The 22,889-nt window shown below is 42.9% G+C and overlaps 1 protein-coding gene across 1 annotated transcript; it reads left to right on the top strand.

Moving 5' to 3' along the window:
• The first annotated feature begins 1,771 nt into the window (after nt 1-1,771).
• LOC134326859 (uncharacterized) lies at nt 1,772-15,088 on the top strand. Its single transcript, XM_063008983.1, has 3 exons — nt 1,772-2,026; nt 3,979-4,023; nt 14,980-15,088. Exons 1-3 carry the CDS (start codon nt 1,797-1,799, stop codon nt 14,981-14,983), a joined length of 279 nt encoding a protein of 92 aa, XP_062865053.1. The 5' UTR covers nt 1,772-1,796; the 3' UTR covers nt 14,984-15,088.
• The last annotated feature ends 7,801 nt before the right edge of the window (nt 15,089-22,889 follow it).

The following is a 22,889-nucleotide window of genomic DNA, read 5'->3' on the forward strand; positions in this document are numbered from 1 at the left end:
TCATCTTATTTATAGTTTTTTTCCTTAATGCTGTTATAGTTTCTACTGGTGAATAGATTTCTGTTTTTGAACTGTGATATGAGCTCAATTTTATGGCCCACATACAATGACCAGCTTAGGTTTGCTTTCAGTCTTAAATTATCAATTAATAACAAGCACAAAAGCATTTGCTAAATGTGAATTAACCCTTTACAGCCGGCCCATTCAAATTTCGAAACAATAATTTCGATGGCTTGAAGCCTTATATCTCCGCCGTCCAATCACTGATTGTAAATCTGAAAACTGCCCCAGGTAGCTGACAACCCAGGCTAAAAGGCAATATCATTGGTCAAGCGGTTTGTGTCGTGGCTGGTTTGCATATTTAATGAGAAGGCGGAGAATTTATTTTTTTCATTCGCCCCGCCCTCACACGGAGCGCTGCTGAGACAGTCGACTGGATAACAACACAGAAAGAGAAAATCTGTCAGTGAAATAAGGTAAGATTTATTTTAAAACTGTTTATTAGTGTTATTACTTTTCATTTCTACTCAGAAAACTTGGCTTTAATGGTAAAATTGTAATATTATTAGTGTTTACGCTTTGGAAAGGCTGAGGTGATTCTGAGAGTTGCGTTCTAAGTTTAGTCAGTCAGGTGCTCTGCTCTCCTTTCTGAATCGATTGTAATGTTTTTTATGTCCATCTAGATGGAGATAAATACGTGTGGAGAGTTTATCAGATACCTTTTTAGTCTTGTTTGTTTAGTAGTTTGTAAAGTATGCAGCAGTTTTACACAAATAAGTGATTAGTAGTGAACCTAAGCTAAGCTAAGCTACCGGAGCTGTTTGTTGCGTCCTGCAGCCATGTGGTTTGAAAAGGCTGCTAAAGGCTGCTCCCAAACTCCAAAGTTAGATTTTATGCATGTAATCTTGAAATCAGTTATAGCTTACTTGTTTTACTTCAATACTGTCTAAAGTCTGCTTAGAAATCACCTTAGCTTTGCTCATAATATCATTACATTTTGCATTGCATGCATTTAGCATGACTGGCTAAAGTAAGCTGAGGCAGAAAGCATAAAGGTGTGGATAATATGTCAGTCTGGGCAATTTATAACCTTTATTTCCATGGTATATTTTATCTGTGGTAATTTGTACTTATAACAGAGAAATATTATTTTATCTATAAAATATTTCTGTCAAATTTGCATCATTTTCTAAAAAATTGCTGCATTTATTTGAAAGAGACTAAAGTATGCTATGCTACCATATAGGTGCATATAGGTAGATAACAAGTCAGTCTGGGCAATTTATAACTTCTTTTTTTACCATAATATATTTTTTTCTGTGGTAATTCTTACTTGTATCAGTGAAATATAGTTTTATCTATAAAATATTTCTGTCAGATTTGCATAAATTTCTAATGTATTGCAAGAGATATTTGAAAAGGACTAAAATATGGTATCAAACTTTTTTTGAAAGCTTTTTTTTGAAAGCATACAGGTGCATAACATTTCAGTCTGTGACTATTTACAACATTTTAAATATAACCATATAATCAAGTTTTGTCTTGTATTTATTGCTCCTCTTAGATAATTATTGTTTTATGTGTAAACCATGTGCCAGATTTGAGAAACTTTTGTCATATGTATTGGTTCAGTGTACTTGAGTTTACTTCTAAACATGAGCCTGTGGACATTAGCTTCTCTGGCAAAAACATATAGAGTATTTGTGATTGAATTCTACATATATGTAATTATTTTTAAAATAACATCACTGTCACCACCTTTATTCACTGTAATCTCTTTCTTTTATTATTCTGAGATGGATGGAGACAAGGCTCAATATTCACGCCTTATGGAGTCTCTGAAGAGGAGACAGCGGCTAGGCCCTGACGAGCTTAGACTTATTGCTGAACATGACAGCGATGAAGATCATGAAGGCATGACCATTGAAGAGGAGGACTTCATGGACATGGAGCTCCTGGATGAAGGGGAAGAAGAGGATGAAGAGGAGCAAGATGAGCAGAGGGATCAACCAACAACCTCCTATCGGTAAATGCATGTATTCCAATAGTGTGTATTTGTAAATGTGTGTGTGTAGATATATGCTGACAATAAATGTCAGCATTTGCACCCACACACACAATCAGGGCTGCCAACAAAAAGTTAAAATTAACAAAAGAGTACAAACTGAGATTATGATTTTTACTAATGTTTGCTTTCTTTTATGGGTTTGGTTAGTCTTTCTTGTCCCATGTCAGGTAGGAAGCGGAAACGCTTTCCTGACTCTGTATCCTTTCCTTCCTATGCTGATGTAGACACAGAAGCACCAAAGCCCATACCATTTAATCCCTCTCGTCCAGTAGGCATAGATCTGGGAAGTGTGCGTAGGGCTGTATGGTCAGCCACAAGTACCTTGCGTGAAATAGACTTCTTCAAGTTGTTTTTCACGTACACCATCGTTGCCGAGATTTGCCAGTTTACAAACTCTAAGGGGTGGGAGCTTGTACTGAATAGGCCGTCTTATGCGAACCATCATGGGGCATGGGAAGAAGTGACCCCGGATGAATTCTACCGGTTTCTTGGGCTCCTTATTTACATGGGTTTCACGTCCCTGCACAGCATTCACAGATATTGGGGAACCAAATCTCTTCAGGGTTCATGGGCCAAGTTATTCATGTCCCGTGACCGTTTCAAGGAATTGATGGCAGCCCTCCATGTTGTAGATCCTGCCACAGAAAATAATCTTGATCGTTTTAGGAAGTTGCGTTACCTGATGGACCACCTCAAAACCAAGTGTCAGCAGCTTTTCCAGGCTAATGAAAATCTGAGCATAGACGAGAGAATGGTAAAATCAAAAGGTCGATCAGGATTCAAGCAGTATATGAAGGGCAAACCTACTCGCTGGGGTTTCAAATTGTGGGTCATTGCAACTTCAAATTCGGGATATACCTTAGACTTTGATGTTTACACAGGCAGTCTTGATGGGCGCATAACTGATTTGGCTATAAAAGTGATCGAAGACCTTGTGCAACCATTTAAAAATCAAGGTCACACAGTTTGGTTTGACAACTTCTATACATCACCAACTGTTATGGTCCGACTTAAGGAGTGGGGAATCAATGCTTGTGGGACTAATCGTAGGATTAATCGTAAGAAATTCCCAGTGGATTTCAAAGATGTCAAGAAATGGGAGCGGCAAGCTAACCGTGGTGATATGAGGTGGTGTAGAATTGACGGAAATGTCTTAGTTGTTCAGTGGAAGGACACACGAGCAGTTACATGCCTCTCTAATTTCCACAATGCTAATGATTCATCAGAGGTTTCTAGGATGGTAAAGAATGGTGCCACGTGGGACAGGAAAGTAGTCCATCAACCAGCTGTAGTAAAGGACTACAATAAACACATGGGAGGTGTTGACAGATCTGATCAAATGTTAAACACATACAATCTGCTTCAGAAAACTCAAAAGTGGTGGAAAACACTTTTCTTCCATTTTGTGGACATAGCCGTCGTTAATAGTTTCATTTTGTTTCAGGACTGGCATCATTCCAATCCAGCATCACGTTATGGGTTTAGTTCAGCAGGCTACAGCCAGATAAACTTTAGGGAAAATCTGTCGCGCCAACTTGCAGACATTTCCGTCGATTCAATTTTGCCATCTCAGCTTTCAGTAGCCATTGAAACTCTCCAACCACTTCCTCATCGTTTTACGTCACCCACATTCCTCAGATAGAGCAAGTATCAAGAAATTGCTGGCTTTGCTACAAAAAATTCAAAAAAGAAAATAAAACAAAGATTGCATGCATGGCTCCTGAGTGCCAAGGTAGAAGATTTTGTTTAGTTGGCAATCGAAACTGTTTTCAGTCTTGGCATTCTAGCAAAGGAGATGAGTTTCGCAGTTAGACCTACACAGGGCTTCTGTCTTCTACTGTCAGTCCCTCTCATCTTTCCTCAACCCCTGTGTTTGTGTATATGTTCTTTGTTTCTCTTTCTCTTCACAGGTCAAAGTTCAGTGTGCATTGTTCATTGGAAGGAGGTAACTTGAGGTAATTATCCATTGTGCATTGTCTGTTAAATATTTTGTAGTGAATTTTTGGCAAAATGGCTTAGATGAGATTTGATATCCTGTTGCCTCAAAACTGTTTACTGAATTGTTCAATGATTATCCTGAACAAATAATTGCTTTTTCTTGTATTGTTGAATTGGATTATTTGAAAGTTTGTTTTATGGAGTGATGTTCTTCAATAGTGCTGAACTATATTGTATTGTTTTGAAATTATTTATAGAATGAGAAGTGTATATAATTCTAATAAAAATCTTTAATGTTTTTGAACTATACACTGTTGTTAGAGTGCTTATTTTGTCAAATACATTTTATCTGCTGTCTTATTTCAAAAATATGGATGTTGACAATTTAGTAATAATTAAGAAAAAAGTACACTTTCATTGGTTTATAGTGTATGCTGACATTGGTAAAAAGTGAGGTAAAAAAGGAGCTACACGAACATTCTAAATTGCTAAATGACACCTTCTGCTAAATTGATCATAACTTTTGAATAGAAGATGATAGATTCAAAATTATTTTCTTGACAAATGGCTCACAAAATTGCAAACATTTCATATGTTCTATATTGTTCTCTATATTGCACAGAAATGTGTTAAAAATGTAAGTATTTATGAATTAAATAAAAAACGAGAGATTTTTTTAGGTTGATTTTGAAGGTTTTTTGTAAACATTTATTATATTACACCTGAAAAACATTGTGTTTCATATAATTTTAAAGAACTGATTCTCCTGGTTATAATGGTGTGTGTATATGCAGGTTTTTTTTTTTTCATAAAAGTACACTTTCATTGGTTTATAGTGTATGCTGACATTGGTAAAAAGTGAGGTAAAAAAGGAGCTACACGAACATTCTAAATTGCTAAATGACACCTTCTGCTAAATTGATCATAACTTTTGAATAGAAGATGATAGATTCAAAATTATTTTCTTGACAAATGGCTCACAAAATTGCAAACATTTCATATGTTCTATATTGTTCTCTATATTGCACAGAAATGTGTTAAAAATGTAAGTATTTATGAATTAAATAAAAAACGAGAGATTTTTTTAGGTTGATTTTGAAGGTTTTTTGTAAACATTTATTATATTACACTTGAAAAACATTGTGTTTCATATAATTTTACAGAACTGATTCTCCTGGTTATAATGGTGTGTGTATATGCAGGTTTTTTTTTCATAAAAGTACACTTTCATTGGTTTATAGTGTATGCTGACATTGGTAAAAAGTGAGGTAAAAAAGGAGCTACACGAACATTCTAAATTGCTAAATGACACCTTCTGCTAAATTGATCATAACTTTTGAATAGAAGATGATAAATTCAAAATTATTTTCTTGACAAATGGCTCACAAAATTGCAAACATTTCATATACTCTATATTTTTCTCTAAATTGCACAGAAATGTGTTAAAAATGTAAGTATTTATGTATGAAATAAAAATTGAGAGTTTTTTTAGGTTGATTTTGAAGGATTTTTGTATAGATTTGTTCATATTACACTTAAATAACCATACTGAGTTTTATATCATTTTAAAGAACTGATTCTTCTGGTTATAATGGTGTGTGTATATATAGTCTATGCTATGTACGGTATTTACACAATAAGGTTTTTTCTATGACCATGTTACATAGTGTCCGAAAATGGAATGTTCCACTCAGGCATGAAAGGGTTAAATTTCGATTGGACAGTTTAACCAATAATCGTAACTCTGCAATGCTTCCTCCTGAGCCTCCAACACACTCTCACTCAGCAGATGTTAACAGCTGTAGATCATTCTGAAATGGCAGATGAATGTTAACATTAAACAAAAAGTTTGGAATAAACGTTGCCTGTTACATTTCCTGTTTCAAAAGTGCTCATCAAATCTCAAGCCGTCACATCATAAGATTAAAACTTTGTTGCCATGGATATCATTTAATTAGACTTCTCATTTTTATTAAGATTATGGTATACTAACAGAACTCCATACTATAACGAGGCCTGTAGTAGCTGGTGAACGTGCCCCGGGTTCCCAGCGAAACAGGCGTTACAGAGCTCAGAAAACAAGGCCTTAAGTGGTAGGTGGCTCATTAGGGCTGATCATCCGCAGCTGTGGGGCTGGCTATTTAAGCCAGCTCCGTGCAGTAGTGGGTGTCGCACCTTTTGTTTGTTTTCGCTCTCCTGGTGGCAGCTCGTCCACACTCTGTTCGTAGCCTTAGGTGGTTCCCCTGGTGGCACAAGGCCATTAGGGTGTGTAGACCGCAAGGTCGAGGTAGTCAGTTTTCCTTTCTCCTCTTAGACATAGTGTGGTGCGACGCCTTGCAGTCCTCGTACTGCTGTTTGTTTATTTTCCTTAGCATTTAGCATTAGCGGTTGCATAAAGTTCAAGTGCTCCGCTACATTGCGCTAGCACCCGGCATCCGCCAACCTCTGAGCCCATCCCAAATCCCGTGACCCACTCTGGGGAGTCTGGAGTCCGCGACACCCCCATACCTCCCCCTGAAAGATTTTCGGGGGACGCTAAGAGGTGTCGCGGCTTTCTCCTTCAATGTGCACTAGCGTTCGAACTACAACCCTCTCGCTATCCTACCGAGCGTTCTAAAGTCGCCTACATCGTGTCCTTGTTGTCCGGTAGAGCATTGGAGTGGGCTACTGCCCTCTGAGAGCAAAATGCCCCCGAATGCTCATCCGAAAGTGCTTTCAAGGAGGCCCTTAAGGAGACCTTTTTTCACCCTTCGGGGGGCCGCGAGGTGGGTCCACGCCTTCTCGAGCTCACCCAAGGTAGTCGATCTGTAGCGGATTATGTTATTGAGTTTCGAACGCTAGCAGCAGAGTGTGGTTGGGACGAGGGAGCCCTTACCGCCATCTTCCATCGTGGTCTCTCTGGTAAGATCAAGGACGAGCTCGCCACTAGGGACCCACCCACTACACTAAAGGCCTTTTATACGCTGGCGACATCCGTCGACACACGCCTTCGCCAGCGTGCGCGAGAACGGAGTACCTGTCCTCCGTTTATTCGTGCACAGGTCCCTCCTAGAGCCTCTCCACCCGAACCGGATCCCGAACCCATGCAGCTTGGGTCGACGGGACCTGATGCCCTTCCGGCATCAGGCTCATCTCCCCAACATCGACGACCTTTAAACAGGTAGGCCGCTCTCGTGCCAGGGAGACGAGAGAGGGCCCTATTAACATCCCTACTCAGGGCCTGTTCCTATCGGCCCGGTTGTCTTGGGGTTCGGGGGACACAAACCTTAGGGTTTGTGTGGATTCGGGGGCGGTAGAGAGCTTTATGGACATCAATCTGGTACGCAGGCTGGGGATAGAGGTCCAACCGCTAACCAGGCCGGTCTCGGTCCATGCAGTAGATGGCCGAGCCGTAGCGGGCAGCCCGGTTACCCACCGGACGCAACACTTGACGTTGCGTCTGAATGACCACGAGGAATGGATCACCTTTCTAGTAACTCACGTTCCTCACCTCCAGGTGGTCTTGGGGCACTCGTGGCTGCAAAGACACAACCCCCAGATCGACTGGGCCTCCGGGTCAATCTTCATCTGGGGAACACGGTGCCGAGGTTCGTGCTTGCTTCAGGCTGGTGCGAATCCCGACCCACCAGTACCCAAGATGGAGACCCCGGATCTGGCCACAGTTCCTCCTGTGTACCATGATTTACGGGAGGTTTTTAGCAAGTCCCGGGCGCAGGACTTGCCCCCCCACAGACCGTTCGACTGCGCCATTAATTTGTTGCCCGGCACTACTCCCCCTAGAGGGCGCCTTTTCTCGCTCTCCGGCCCAGAGAAGGTAGCCATTCATTTGGGTTAATGAATGCCCCCGCAGTCTTCCAGAGGTTTATCAATGAGGTCTTGCGGGAGACTCTTGATAAATTCGTCTATGTCTATCTAGACGATATTCTTATCTTTAGTCGGTCCATCGACGAGCACGTAGGGCATGTCCGACGGGTTCTCCAGCTCTTGCTCGATCACCAGTTGTTCGTCAAGCTGGAGAAGTCTGTTTTTCACTCCCCCACGGTTTCTTTCCTGGGGTTTGTAGTGGCTGAGGGCACCCTTCGCATGGACCCGGCTAAAGTCGTTGCTGTGGAGAAGTGGCCTACTCCAAGTTCTGTACGCCAGATGCAAAGGTTTTTGGGCTTTGCAAATTTTTTCCGGCGTTTCATCCAGAACTTTAGCTCCGTCGCCGCTCCATTAACGGTCCTTACGGGCAAAGTCCCTTTCAAGTGGTCGGTGCAGGCCCAACAGGCTTTTGACAAGCTAAAAGCTCTCCTGACGACTGCACCAGTTTTGCAGTTGCCCGATCCTGAGGAACCCTTCGTGGTCGAAGTGGACGCCTCAGAGATCGGGGTAGGGGCAATTTTGTCCCAGGAAGTGGGGCCAGGAAGGAAGCTGCATCCGTGTGCCTTCTTTTCGCACCGCCTGACTCCGGCTGAGCGGAATTACCCGGTCGGAGACAGGGAACTTTTAGCCATTAAGTTGGCTTTAGAGGAGTGGCGACATTGGCTCGAGGGGGCCAAACATCCTTTTCTTGTCTGGACAGATCACAAGAATTTGTCGTTCATCCAGCAAGTAAAGAGGATGAACTCACGTCAGGCCCGGTGGTCCTTATTTTTTGGTAGGTTCCACTTCACACTGTCTTATAGACCGGGATCCAGAAACACTAAACCGGATGCCCTGTCTAGACAGTGGGAACCGACTAGGCCGGAGACCGGACCTGATCCCGTGATCCCCTCGACCCAGATAGCTGCCCCAGTCACCTGGGGTATCTCAAAGGTCATTCGGGACGCCCAGCGGGCTGAACCCGACCCCGGTGGGGGACCTCCTGACAGGCTGTATGTACCTTCTACTGTACGGCGTCAGGTTTTTGAGTGGGCTCATGCTTCCCCGTTTGCGGCGCACCCAGGCGTGACTAAGTCCCTGGTTTTGTTGCGCCGAAGATTTTGGTGGCCGGGGATGGAGATTGAGGTACGTGACTTTGTCCGTGCCTGCTCTGTGTGTGCTCTGAACAAGAGCCCCAGAGAACGCCCGAGGGGTCTTCTTCATCCGTTGCCAATACCTGCTAGACCGTGGTCCCACATCTCCCTGGACTTCGTGACAGGCTTGCCAAAGTCCAGAGGGTTCACGGCGGTATTGGTAATTGTCGACCGGTTTACCAAGTCTTGCCTCTTTATTCCGCTGCCCAAGCTACCATCCGCCATGGGCACTGCGCAGATCATTCTGAATCATGTGGTGAGAGCACATGGGGTCCCGTCAGACATTGTGTCTGATCGGGGCCCACAGTTTGTGAGCCAGTGCTGGCGGGCCTTTTGCCGACTTATCGGCGCTAAGGCCAGCTTATCCTCCGGTTACCACCCGGAGTCGAATGGGCAGTCGGAGAGGCTTATCCAGGATCTGAGCAAGATGCTCAGGTGCCTGACGGCAGGGAATCCGACCACGTGGTCGGATAAGTTGATGTGGGCAGAGTTTGCTCACAACACCCTGCATCATTCGGCGATTGGCATGTCACCGTTTGAAGCTCAGTTCGGGTACCCTCCGCCGCTCTTTCCTGAGCAGGAGCAGCAGGTAGCGGTCCCGTCTGTACAGCTTCATGTCCGTCACTGCCGCGCCGCCTGGCGCAAAGCTAGGCAGGCACTTGTGGCCACCCAGCGCTCTGTGAAGCGCAAAGCTGACCGCAGGCGGCAGCCGGCTGTTACCTTCCGGCCAGGCCAACGGGTACTTGTTTCAACGAGGGATCTCCCCGTTCGAGGTGTCCCACATAAGCTGGCACCCAAGTACATCGGCCCGTTCAAGGTGGTAAGGCGGATTAACCCGGTGACATATAGGTTGGAGCTTCCTCCCCGCATGAAAGTGCATCCAACATTCCATGTCTCCCATCTCCGACCATTTATGTGCGGGGGAGTTTTACCCCCTCCCCAACCTCCCGCCCCTCGTATCATCCAGGGTGCCCCTGCCTTCACTGTCCGTCAGTTGCTTGATAGCAGGAAGGTTCAGGGTAGCACCCAATACCTGGTGGATTGGGAGGGTTACGGCCCTGAGGAACGTTCATGGGTACCGGCTCGCCAGATCCTGGACCCTGAACTGATCAGCGAGTTCCGACGGAACCGAGCTGCAGGTCTTGGGACCTCAGGAGCTGTCCCTAGAGGAGGGGGTCCTATAACGAGGCCTGTAGTAGCTGGTGAACGTGCCCCGGGTTCCCAGCGAAACAGGCGTTACAGAGCTCAGAAAACAAGGCCTTAAGTGGTAGGTGGCTCATTAGGGCTGATCACCCGCAGCTGTGGGGCTGGCTATTTAAGCCAGCTCCGTGCAGTAGTGGGTGTCGCACCTTTTGTTTGTTTTCGCTCTCCTGGTGGCAGCTCGTCCACACTCTGTTCGTAGCCTTAGGTGGTTCCCCTGGTGGCACAAGGCCATTAGGGTGTGTAGACCGCAAGGTCGAGGTAGTCAGTTTTCCTTTCTCCTCTTAGACATAGTGTGGTGCGACGCCTTGCAGTCCTCGTACTGCTGTTTGTTTATTTTCCTTAGCATTTAGCATTAGCGGTTGCATACACGCTGTGAAACGGCGTTGGTTCAAGTGCTCCGCTACATTGCGTATATTGAATCTATTCATTAGATTTCACAACTGCTGGGTGGCGACTCCGTAAGGTACTCGGTTGGTCTGCCAGCAACCCCGGTTCGAATCCGCATGTGTGTGCTTGTCTAATCTGAACTTGTATCTTTACTCTTTTTCAGATCGGTGTGCTTCAGCTACGGCGACCGTAAGCTGATCTGTCACCGATTGAATCCTACGCTAGCCTACCGCTGTGCAGGGGCTAGAAGTCAGCGGAGGTTTTGTTTCTCCCGCAACAGCGCACCATAGCGCTTTCAGCGCTTACGCGTGTTTCGTTAACCCGCGCCAGAGTGGCGCGGTGGTAACGCTCCCGGCTCTCGCCTAGAAGACCGGGGTTCGCGTCAGCTCTCTTCAGTTTTTCCTTTTTGTCATTTTTTAGTTCGCTTCTCCCGTCGGAGGTTCCGATCGGTTTTTCTGTTGCCCTTTTATTTTCCCTGTTTGTTTTTCTGTTTATTATTATTAAATAAAATATATAATTTGTATTTATCTCTGCGTGTGAGTCCTCCCTTCTTCCCACGTGACACATACAGCTTGGTAATCTCAGACCCTGCGGTTTCAACGGAACAAATGTTTGATAGTAAGGTGAGCAAAGCATGTTCTAGTGGACATGCTGCACCAGTCAGTGAAGGAAGGTCATCAATGCCCAATTTCACTGCTCATTTACAAAAAATGCAGAGCTGAACTTCATTGCATAACTCAAAATCTCAGTACTACTTACAAATGAATGAGTTCTGGCTGCTTTGTTAGTTCCATCACTGGCATGCTGAGTAATAAACTTTCACAAAAACCCTTGTGGTTAAGTGATAGCAGCAGTGTAAACTTCTTTCAGCTCTGTGCAAATTACTGTAGCATATCACAGTGCTCAAACAATGAGATACTACAGCTATAATTTAGGATTTAGGCATTCCGGAGAGACAAATGGTAAAAATTTAACAAACAATTGACGGTTAATTAAAAGGAAACTCAAAATGCAGTATATCACAGTGCTCAAACACTTCTGAATATTACAGAAACTGTTGGTATGTGTGTGATACAGACAGAAGCTCTGTTAGCCAGCTGATAGATAAAAAAAAAAAAAGGTTAGCTATACTATTTGGGCCCAACTGATGACCGTGACCCAAATGGAGCATTATGTTGGCCAGCTGCAGCAGAGCTCTCACACAGCATCCTTAGTTCAGGTGCTTTATTAAGCTTATGCAGTGGATGTTATGAGGTGGGGAGGAAGGACCCAAGGATGCGGAGGATTAACTAAAAAGGGTTTTATTTACCAAATCATAAACATAATATACACAAAAATAAAAGGAATAACAACAACAAAAAACACTTTGGGGAATCCCGAAGGCAGCCGGACGTCGGGGGCTGAAAAGGAACAAAAAGGCATACAAAAGAAAAGGGGAAGCGCGAGGCGCGAACCCAAGACTCTTGCCTCCCGACCGTGCCCCGGGTTCCCAGCGAAACAGGCGTTACAGAGCTCAGAAAACAAGGCCTTAAGTGGTAGGTGGCTCATTAGGGCTGATCACCCGCAGCTGTGGGGCTGGCTATTTAAGCCAGCTCCGTGCAGTAGTGGGTGTCGCACCTTTTGTTTGTTTTCGCTCTCCTGGTGGCAGCTCGTCCACACTCTGTTCGTAGCCTTAGGTGGTTCCCCTGGTGGCACAAGGCCATTAGGGTGTGTAGACCGCAAGGTCGAGGTAGTCAGTTTTCCTTTCTCCTCTTAGACATAGTGTGGTGCGACGCCTTGCAGTCCTCGTACTGCTGTTTGTTTATTTTCCTTAGCATTTAGCATTAGCGGTTGCATACACGCTGTGAAACGGCATTGGTTCAAGTGCTCCGCTACATTGCGTATATTGAATCTATTCATTAGATTTCGCAACTGCTGGGTGCCGACTCCGTAAGGTACTCGGTTGGTCTGCCAGCAACCCCGGTTCGAATCCGCATGTGTGTGCTTGTCTAATCTGAACTTGTATCTTTACTCTTTTTCAGATCGGTGTGCTTCAGCTACGGCGACCGTAAGCTGATCTGTCACCGATTGAATCCTACGCTAGCCTACCGCTGTGCAGGGGCTAGAAGTCAGCGGAGGTTTTGTTTCTCCCGCAACAGCGCACCATAGCGCTTTCAGCGCTTACGCGTGTTTCGTTAACCCGCGCCAGAGTGGCGCGGTGGTAACGCTCCCGGCTCTCGCCTAGAAGACTGGGGTTCGCGTCAGCTCTCTTCAGTTTTTCCTTTTTGTCATTTTTTAGTTCGCTTCTCCCGTCGGAGGTTCCGATCGGTTTTTCTGTTGCCCTTTTATTTTCCCTGTTTGTTTTTCTGTTTATTATTATTAAATAAAATATATAATTTGTATTTATCTCTGCGTGTGAGTCCTCCCTTCTTCCCACATGACACATACAGCTTGGTAATCTCAGACCCTGCGGTTTCAACGGAACAAATGTTTGATAGTAAGGTGAGCAAAGCATGTTCTAGTGGACATGCTGCACCAGTCAGTGAAGGAAGGTCATCAATGCCCAATTTCACTGCTCATTTACAAAAAATGCAGAGCTGAACTTCATTGCATAACTCAAAATCTCAGTACTACTTACAAATGAATGAGTTCTGGCTGCTTTGTTAGTTCCATCACTGGCATGCTGAGTAATAAACTTTCACAAAAACCCTTGTGGTTAAGTGATAGCAGCAGTGTAAACTTCTTTCAGCTCTGTGCAAATTACTGTAGCATATCACAGTGCTCAAACAATGAGATACTACAGCTATAATTTAGGATTTAGGCATTCCGGAGAGACAAATGGTAAAAATTTAACAAACAATTGACGGTTAATTAAAAGGAAACTCAAAATGCAGTATATCACAGTGCTCAAACACTTCTGAATATTACAGAAACTGTTGGTATGTGTGTGATACAGACAGAAGCTCTGTTAGCCAGCTGATAGATAAAAAAAAAAAAAGGTTAGCTATACTATTTGGGCCCAACTGATGACCGTGACCCAAATGGAGCATTATGTTGGCCAGCTGCAGCAGAGCTCTCACACAGCATCCTTAGTTCAGGTGCTTTATTAAGCTTATGCAGTGGATGTTATGAGGTGGGGAGGAAGGACCCAAGGATGCGGAGGATTAACTAAAAAGGGTTTTATTTACCAAATCATAAACATAATATACACAAAAATAAAAGGAATAACAACAACAAAAAACACTTTGGGGAATCCCGAAGGCAGCCGGACGTCGGGGGCTGAAAAGGAACAAAAAGGCATACAAAAGAAAAGGGGAAGCGCGAGGCGCGAACCCAAGACTCTTGCCTCCCGACCGGGAGCTTTAACAGCCTGCCACAGCGGCGCTGGTGGCAGACTCGCTCCCGGCGCTATTGAGGCAAAGAGTGGGTTCGCGAGATGGAACACCTCGCGCTGTTGGCCGAAAAAGGGGGGGGTAACACCGACAATAGCTGGATGGCACGGCGCTTTCCAGCAGCTTATGCTGGCTAGAGCCATGCCAGCTACCGGGTGTGATTTATTTGCGGACTTCAAAAATTAAATGCAAAGGCGCTGTCACCAGCCAGGGTGGCTGGGAAGTTTTGCGCTGGGAGGGGGTCGCGTTCCTCTGGGCGCGATAATAGGATCTCACGGTGGCGGCGGCACGGCGGCTCGGCGGCAGCGGCCTGACGGCGACCTGAAGGCGGCGACCAGGCGGCGGCGGCGGCTCGACAGCGGCGGCACAATGGCGGCAGCTTGGCGGCGGCGGCGGCCTGGTGGCGCCCCAATAGCGGTGGCCCGGCAGCGGCGGCACGGCGGCGGCGGCACAGTGCGGCGGCACAACCTAGAGATAAAAAATAACAAACATAAAAGGGCACCGCAGTGCCAAACAAGCTGAAAGACAGAGAAAAGAAACAGCCAACAGGAGCAGAAGGTGCGACGGCTACAGCTCTGCACCTATCCCTTAAATAAGGGAAAGCACAGGTGCAGCCCGTTCACCCTAACGAGCTGGCCAGGTAATTAAATGCGCAGCTCGTCTCTGCTCTGTAAGGCCTGTGGCGTCAGGGAGAGATGGCACATTCCCCTGACGCCACAGAGCCTAACAGTGGAAGTGAGTTTACACTGCTTTCTTTTAGCTGGAGGGAAGCACAGGCTTTTTTGTCGGTTACATTTCTCAAAAACTTAAACCTCATTCGAATCTTAAGACATTTAGTTGAATGTTGAAAGTTAAATATAAATAATACAAAGTGTATTTTCCAGATGAAGTGTTTTGTTGCAGCAGTGCACACACACACACCAATGCACACAGTTATAAGGACACTTCCTTCTACTACTTGTAGAATTTCTACAGTGCACCTTTGTATTGTAAATCTTGCTATTTTTGTTTCTAGGTGAATGCAGACATCATATGTGTTGCCTGTAGCAGCCATGCAAGGGGTTTGAGTTGTCTTAAGTTTCTGATGAGTGGAGTTTTAACCCAATTTCCATCTGCTGCACCTGTACTGCATGGATTCTTGACCATCTCTGCGTGGTAGTATAAAAACTGCTAGCCTCCTCGCTCCTGTAATGCAGACCACATTTACAGCTTCGTAAAGTGTTTAATTACTTTGACTCTTGCTGAACTTAAAATTTGTGCATGTCGCAACACACATGGAACACATGAGCAAAGAAGAGTGTAACATTTATGAAGGCATTGATCTATACTACTTCTGTTACTATTTGCAATAAAATAAGTGTGCTTACCTTCAACGTGTCTTGCTTCGTTTTCGTTTTGCGACGTTGAACTTGGGTCCATCAGGTCATCAAATGCCAGATACAGTAGTCTTTTGCTGAGTTATCCATGTTTTTGTTTTGATTTTGTAATGTAACTCAGGAAGTATGAAAAGTAAACAAAGATCTTGTCCAGCTACTGGACAATTTATTACCTAATTTTCAGGGCTTGGTATAAGGTGTGAATTAGTCCAAGTCTAATGTACGTGTGTGTGTGTATAAATGTTTTTTTACTATATTAAGTAGATTAAATATTCAAATGTCTGTAAACTTTTCTTAGCAGAGGTAAGATCCATGAATGTTATACTTTCCATTAACTTTAAAGAAAACTTTATTTTTCTTGCATGTACTTGATCCTTTATTTAGCTCTGTTTAGATAAGTATGAGGTTTCCTAGTTGCACTAATGAAGAATAAATGCATATGGTCATATGTACAATTCAGCTTGGCCACAGCAGAAACTGCTGCATGTGTGTTTCTCAATCAACAACATAATGAATGGTGTGGGGTGTTTTTTTTCCCCCTTTTTCCCCTCCCCACTTTTATGTCATCCTTCTTCAAAGGTAGGTCACGTCTGCCTGTCTGTATGAACTGATGAGCCCTGCGACTCGCCCAGTGTAGTTATGTACTAAGTGCGAGTTAATAAGGAGGTTAAAAAAAACAGTAATAATTCTACCTTCCAGCGTACTGGATACAATACTAACTACTTTTTTCATGTTGTGAGCATATGGTGTGAAAGTTCGACGAGGTCAGAATCCGAACTGGGAAATTGCAGCTCGGGTAAAAATCGCTGCATAATGCAGATGTCAAAAAGACGTATATGCGTATGTGTTCAGTATGTAGAACGCGGTGATGATGATGAGACCAATGTAAGATCAAGTTAAATGGAACGCGATGCATTTAAGATGTTCCGACCTTTTCCAGACGTCTCTGAGACGTATATGTGCTATCAGGGATATTTCCATACTAAATAGTACGAAAGCAGTACGCGAGAGCGGTTTGTGTTCGAATACGTAGAATCATTAATCAGTAAGCATAAAGTACCTGGATCACTTACTGCCTAGGCAGCCATTTTTGAGTATGCAAACGATGCACACTAGCGTTCCGAAATCGAAGCAGGGATTCAAAAACTTTTTCCATGACAAAATTCCACACCAACCAAAATAGTTAAATAATGAATATTATTTGATTCATAATTAGCTTTAAGTAAGTAACATTGTGCTACCAAATAAACTCAAACTAAATGCATGAATGTTTAAAATAAGCATTATTATTTCCCATTATATTATTAAGCATTATTAGTTCCAACACTGTAAAAAATCCAACTTAACAAAAGTTAGAAAGACTATTTTTATCAAGTTGGTTGAGCAAAAAACCTTTTAAAAAGTCTAATCAACAATACATTTTGAGTTTCTTGAACTTTTATATGGGTCATTCTATAATTTGGGGTACATTTCTCATCACCAAAAAAGTACAAAAACAATGTTCTTTCTCAACAGAACAATCAGTGGTTCAAGTTAATATATTCCTTTAGTGTAACATATCCACTATTTGCAAAGCTTAAGCATTCATTTTTTTTTATTTTTATATTAAAGGGACAGTAGATGTAGACTACTAGGTAACTTAGTTGACAGGTAACATAGTTGACAATTTCCCTATTTTGACCCATAACTTCAGTGGTAGACCTTGCCTGGCTGACCACATGTCATTTCATGAACAGAATAATGTCTAATTTGAACATACATTTGAATAAAAATTATAAAAAAAATTTAACCATGACAATGTATGTAACATAGTTGACGGTCAATTAATATACTCATTGACAATGTTCTATTATAGATAAAATATTTTAAAAATAAGAGGACATTCACCACAGTGTGTTCAATATACCCTCCACAGAGATGAATGATATCATGTAATGCTGGTCACATAGTTTTAGAACAAACCATTTTTGAGTTGCTGAGTGGAGTTCTGTTAGTAACATAGTTGACAGAACTTTTGCGGACATTAATAAATAAAGATATTTAAATTATTTAAAAGAAACTCAATTTAAAAAATATTATTTTTCTTTAGTATTTAAACTTTTGAAATAAATAAAAAATAGATGTTGTTGCTGTTAGGTTTTTCAGAACATTAAACATAAATTCAATATGGGAAGTTTTACGGCATTTTCCAAGTTTTACGACATCCAGGCCGCATGGTCTTTTGTCCAACATGGCGCCGGCTAGGCTCCCTCGGGAGCCCGGGGCTTTTTAGCACATTTCATTGGCTCCAACAGCAGCGGCGGAGGAGGAGCCCAGACTAGTTTAAAAGGACGGCGCGGACAAAAACGGGGTTCTTGCTTTTGTGGTTGTGTGTCTAGACTGCAGGAGAAAAGAGCGCTGATCAGCTTAGCTCTGATATATATTCACAGATCATTTTTACACTTAATAAAGTGTTTTGTAGAGTACTTTCTGGACTTCCCGACTGCTTTCTTCAGGACCTCTCGACAAAAGATTCATCCTAACAAATGGTAGCAGAGGATATGGTTCGTAGAGGTCTGAGAATTGCATCAGAATTAATTCAGCTGACTGAGCTAAAGACCGGAGATTCTGAGGATATTTTGTACTCAATACAAGGCGCGCGCCTACTTAAGGTAAACAGACGTTCTCTGTGTATATATTAGCTGCATTTATTATTTAGCGTATTGAGTGTGAAAGTGAATCTCAGAATCCGTAAGTGTCTGATTAAATTACTAAAGTATCATTAGATAGTTTAAAACTGTGAATATATGCCGAAGCTAAAAATGTATGTGTCCTGATTGCTGAAATTGAACCAGATCGGTCTAAATAAACTGTACAGGGCGCCATTGTGTTGGACTGGGATAGGCCCGGGAACACCATTGGAATGCAAGGAGAATCCGTCTGTTCGGGCAACGGGATTCGCCTAATTTGATAGTTACACATCTTAAAAGAATCTGTCTGTTTGGGTAACGGGATTTGATTAAGAAGAGTGTTCTAAATTTTAACGAATCTGTCTGTTTGGGCAACGGGATTCGGTTAATTAGATTGTTACAAATCTTAAAAGGAGAGCCTGTCGGTTTTGGATAGCGGGGCTTGAATAATAAGATTGTAATAAATGCGGGCTTGGCTGTTTGGGTAACGGAGCGCCGGTTAATCTTGAAAGAATCTTTTGGTTCTGGGAACGGGATTCGATCTATAAGATTATGCTAAATTCGGGCTCGTCTGTTTTGGCAACGGGGCTCGAGCAATTTGATTATTCTAAATTCTAAATTCGGTTCGAAAACAGTACATCAGGAGTTTGTTTGTCAGTGTTTCTGTGTGTATTTGTATGTAACCTTTTGTCTGTCCGCCATTTTGGCTCTGTCTGTCCGCCATTTTGACTTGGGAATGCAGCGTGGTCTCCCGTCTATCGGCCATTTTGGACCAGAGAGCGCAGCGTGTTTTCTGTCTGTCCGCCATTTTGGCTCTGAGTTACGCAGCGTGGTTTCTTTTGTTCGGCGGCCATTTTGGACCAGAGAGCGCAGCGTGGTTTTCTGTCTATCCGCCATTTTGGCTCTGAATGGGCAACGTGTTTCTGTCCGTCGGCCATTTTGGCTCTATGTGCGCGGCTTGCCGTATCTCTTGTCCATCGGCTATCTTTGTCTTTGTACGCCTGGATCAAGTAAGTGCTGCAGTTAATTTTATAATCAACTTTATTTTTATAATCTTAAAATAACTATGAGTTAAGACAAGTATTTGTTATGGTACCTTACTAAGTGTGTTTTAAGGTAGGTAGCGTTCTTCAACTTTAAGGTGCTTAAACTAGGAAAGGGGGCACTTAGAGTAGAATTCATCCATGCATGAAAAGTATTACCCCTCTCCACTGAGAGGAGTAAGACATTTTCACAAATAGTTAAGGAAAATCTCCTTAATCAGAGTGGTTATAGTGGATAAGATTAAAATTTTTGACTAACCCAGCGCTTGTTAATCGTGTTAGGAGCTTTGCATGTATTGTTGAGAGATTGTTATATTGTTTTTTTTTTGTTTTTTTTTGTTTTTGTTTTAATGTGTGGGGCAATGCTGGACAATAATTCGACATCAATATGTCGCAAGTGGAGAATGTTTCAATAGCGGGGATATGATTTTAAACAAATTCGATCAATACACATACAGTGTATCACAAAAGTGAGTACACCCCTCACATTTCTGCAGATATTTAAGTATATCTTTTCATGGGACAACACTGACAAAATGACACTTTGACACAATGAAAAGTAGTCTGTGTGCAGCTTATATAACAGTGTAAATTTATTCTTCCCTCAAAATAACTCAATATACAGCCATTAATGTCTAAACCACCGGCAACAAAAGTGAGTACACCCCTTAGTGAAAGTTCCTGAAGTGTTAATATTTTGTGTGGCCACCATTATTTCCCAAAACTGCCTTAACTCTCATGGGCATGGAGTTTACCAGAGCTTCACAGGTTGCCACTGGAATGCTTTTCCACTCCTCCATGACGACATCACAGAGCTGGCGGATATTCGAGACTTTGCGCTCCTCCACCTTCCGCTTGAGGATGCCCCAGAGATGTTCTATTGGGTTTAGGTCTGGAGACATGCTTGGCCAGTCCATCACCTTTACCCTCAGCCTCTTCAATAAAGCAGTGGTCGTCTTAGAGGTGTGTTTGGGGTCATTATCATGCTGGAACACTGCCCTGCGACCCAGTTTCCGGAGGGAGGGGATCATGCTCTGCTTCAGTATTTCACAGTACATATTGGAGTTCATGTGTCCCTCAATGAGATGTATTTCCCCAACACCTGCTGCACTCATGCAGCCCCAGACCATGGCATTCCCACCACCATGCTTGACTGTTGGCATGACACACTTATCTTTGTACTCCTCACCTGATTGCCGCCACACATGCTTGAGACCATCTGAACCAAACAAATTAATCTTGGTCTCATCAGACCATAGGACATGGTTCCAGTAATCCATGTCCTTTGTTGACATGTCTTCAGCAAACTGTTTGCGGGCTTTCTTGTGTAGAGACTTCAGAAGAGGCTTCCTTCTGGGGTGACAGCCATGCAGACCAATTTGATGTAGTGTGCGGCGTATGGTCTGAGCACTGACAGGCTGACCCCCCACCTTTTCAATCTCTGCAGCAATGCTGACAGCACTCCTGCGCCTATCTTTCAAAGACAGCAGTTGGATGTGACGCTGAGCACGTGCACTCAGCTTCTTTGGACGACCAACGCGAGGTCTGTTCTGAGTGGACCCTGCTCTTTTAAAACGCTGGATGATCTTGGCCACTGTGCTGCAGCTCAGTTTCAGGGTGTTAGCAATCTTCTTGTAGCCTTGGCCATCTTCATGTAGCGCAACAATTCGTCTTTTAAGATCCTCAGAGAGTTCTTTGCCATGAGGTGCCATGTTGGAACTTTCAGTGACCAGTATGAGAGAGTGTGAGAGCTGTACTACTAAATTGAACACACCTGCTCCCTATGCACACCTGAGACCTAGTAACACTAACGAGTCACATGACATTTTGGAGGGAAAATGACAAGCAGTGCTCAATTTGGACATTTAGGGGTGTAGTCTCTTAGGGGTGTACTCACTTTTGTTGCCGGTGGTTTAGACATTAATGGCTGTATATTGAGTTATTTTGAGGGAAGAATAAATTTACACTGTTATATAAGCTGCACACAGACTACTTTTCATTGTGTCAAAGTGTCATTTTGTCAGTGTTGTCCCATGAAAAGATATACTTAAATATCTGCAGAAATGTGAGGGGTGTACTCACTTTTGTGATACACTGTACATACACGAAGCCAGTGCTTAGTGTTACCGCTCTGATCACACTGGTTACTGTAACAAAGTAGTTTTTAAAGCACATTACACAGACTGTAATTTTACTTTTACTTGAGTATGTTTTGTATTAGTAATTGCTACATTTTAAATAACATCTGTTACTGAGCAATATAAAAACGGTAAAGAAATCGCGGCTGGGGAACTGCTGCAGTAAATTTTACGACGGGGAGTCGATTCGTTTGTCTCGGTTCCTTTTAAAGAGCCGTTTATTCGCATAACGACTCCCGGAAGAGTCGGTTCCTTTGTTTCGGTTAGAAGAGCCGGTTCATAGATTCGAATAATTTTACGACACATCGCTAGTGGTTATACAGTTTGAAAAAGTTTTATGTCATTTGAAATGACGCATTACACATCCCTAACTGTTAAGTGTTGCATCAACATGTTTCTTCTATTGCATTTGAGTTAAGGACAACATTTCTTCTATTGCATTTGAATTAAAAACTACTGTTGAGGTTTGTATCCATACTGTTTACATTACACAGAGGAGACCCCCTGCTGTTTACTCGGTGAGTACATTTTAAATGAGTTACTTTCTAGATTTTTAGAGTAGTAACTTTACTTGTAATTAAGTAAAGATTCATTAAAGTAATGGTACTTCTACTTGAATACAATTTTTTGGTACTCTTTCCACCTCTGATTAGGACATATGGTAATATATTAGATTATATATTGTCAAAGCTTATGTTTATTTGAGAGTGATGTCGTGTTTTTCTCTGTATACAAATGCTGAATACTAGTAAAAGGTAAAAGCTAATATGTTACTGTTTCTAAAATATTGTGACCTACAACAACCGAAATACTCTTACCCTTTCTATTTGGATGTTTCTGAAAAGAATGGCATTATAAATGCAGTTCTTTTTCAGAAAAGGGGGGAGTGGAGAGCTGTACCCTTGTACCATAGCTCAAACAGCACATTTGGTCATGTCATCCTCTTATTGTCAATACAAGTCATGGTGTGACTGCATTTTTTATTTCCACACGACAACATGCGGGCTCCGCGGAGGGGGAACCTTCTTGCTGTGACAGTGTGCGACGGTGCTACCCACTGAACCACCGTGTCGCCCAACTAATAAGGTTAAAAACAAAAGGAATAGGAAAAATGCATTGAAAAAAAAAAAAAAAAAATCAAAGCTCGGGTCTCAGGAGATTAAATATAATTGCTTACACGGATTCTGGTAAGATTCAATTTAATTGGTAATATTTTTTTGGAAATTGTTAATTGGCAATTGTTAATATTTGATGCTTGTGTTGTATCCGATGAATCTTTTCTAGCTAATTGATCGGGTCAACTCACTCATTTTATATTATATAGTTTATTGAAGAAGTTAGATTGGTTCAATGTGGTGCAGTAAACCTTGTGGCAATACTATGCATGATCATAGATGAGTGCAGTTTAAAGATTGAGGGAACAGTGAAGAAAATAACTTGGTAGGTGAGAAGTATCGAATAGTCTAGTAGACAGTTAACTAAGTGGAACTATTTAAGTAGAGTTTAATGTGATTCAAGAAAGCCAAAGTGGATCAAAGCGCTGGTGATGATGAGCATGAGGGATTGGCTGACTAGGAGCAGGAGATGGTCATGTGAGAGTCTGTTGGATTGTGGGAAATGGAGTCTGTATTGTTAGAAGCAGGAGGTGTGTTAGTACCAGTGACCAAAAGTTGGGGAAAAAATCTGAATGAATAAATAA

This window comes from Trichomycterus rosablanca, chromosome 14 (genome assembly GCF_030014385.1).
Source record: "Trichomycterus rosablanca isolate fTriRos1 chromosome 14, fTriRos1.hap1, whole genome shotgun sequence".
Lineage (NCBI taxonomy): Eukaryota > Metazoa > Chordata > Actinopteri > Siluriformes > Trichomycteridae > Trichomycterus > Trichomycterus rosablanca.

Bases quoted from the DNA above. Each gene is read 5' to 3' on its own strand.
- LOC134326859 (XM_063008983.1), top strand. From the start codon at position 1,797: ATGGATGGAGACAAGGCTCAATATTCACGCCTTATGGAGTCTCTGAAG. The intron at 2,027-3,978 runs GTAAATGCATGT...TTCTCTTCACAG, and splicing joins CAACCAACAACCTCCTATCG to GTCAAAGTTCAGTGTGCATT.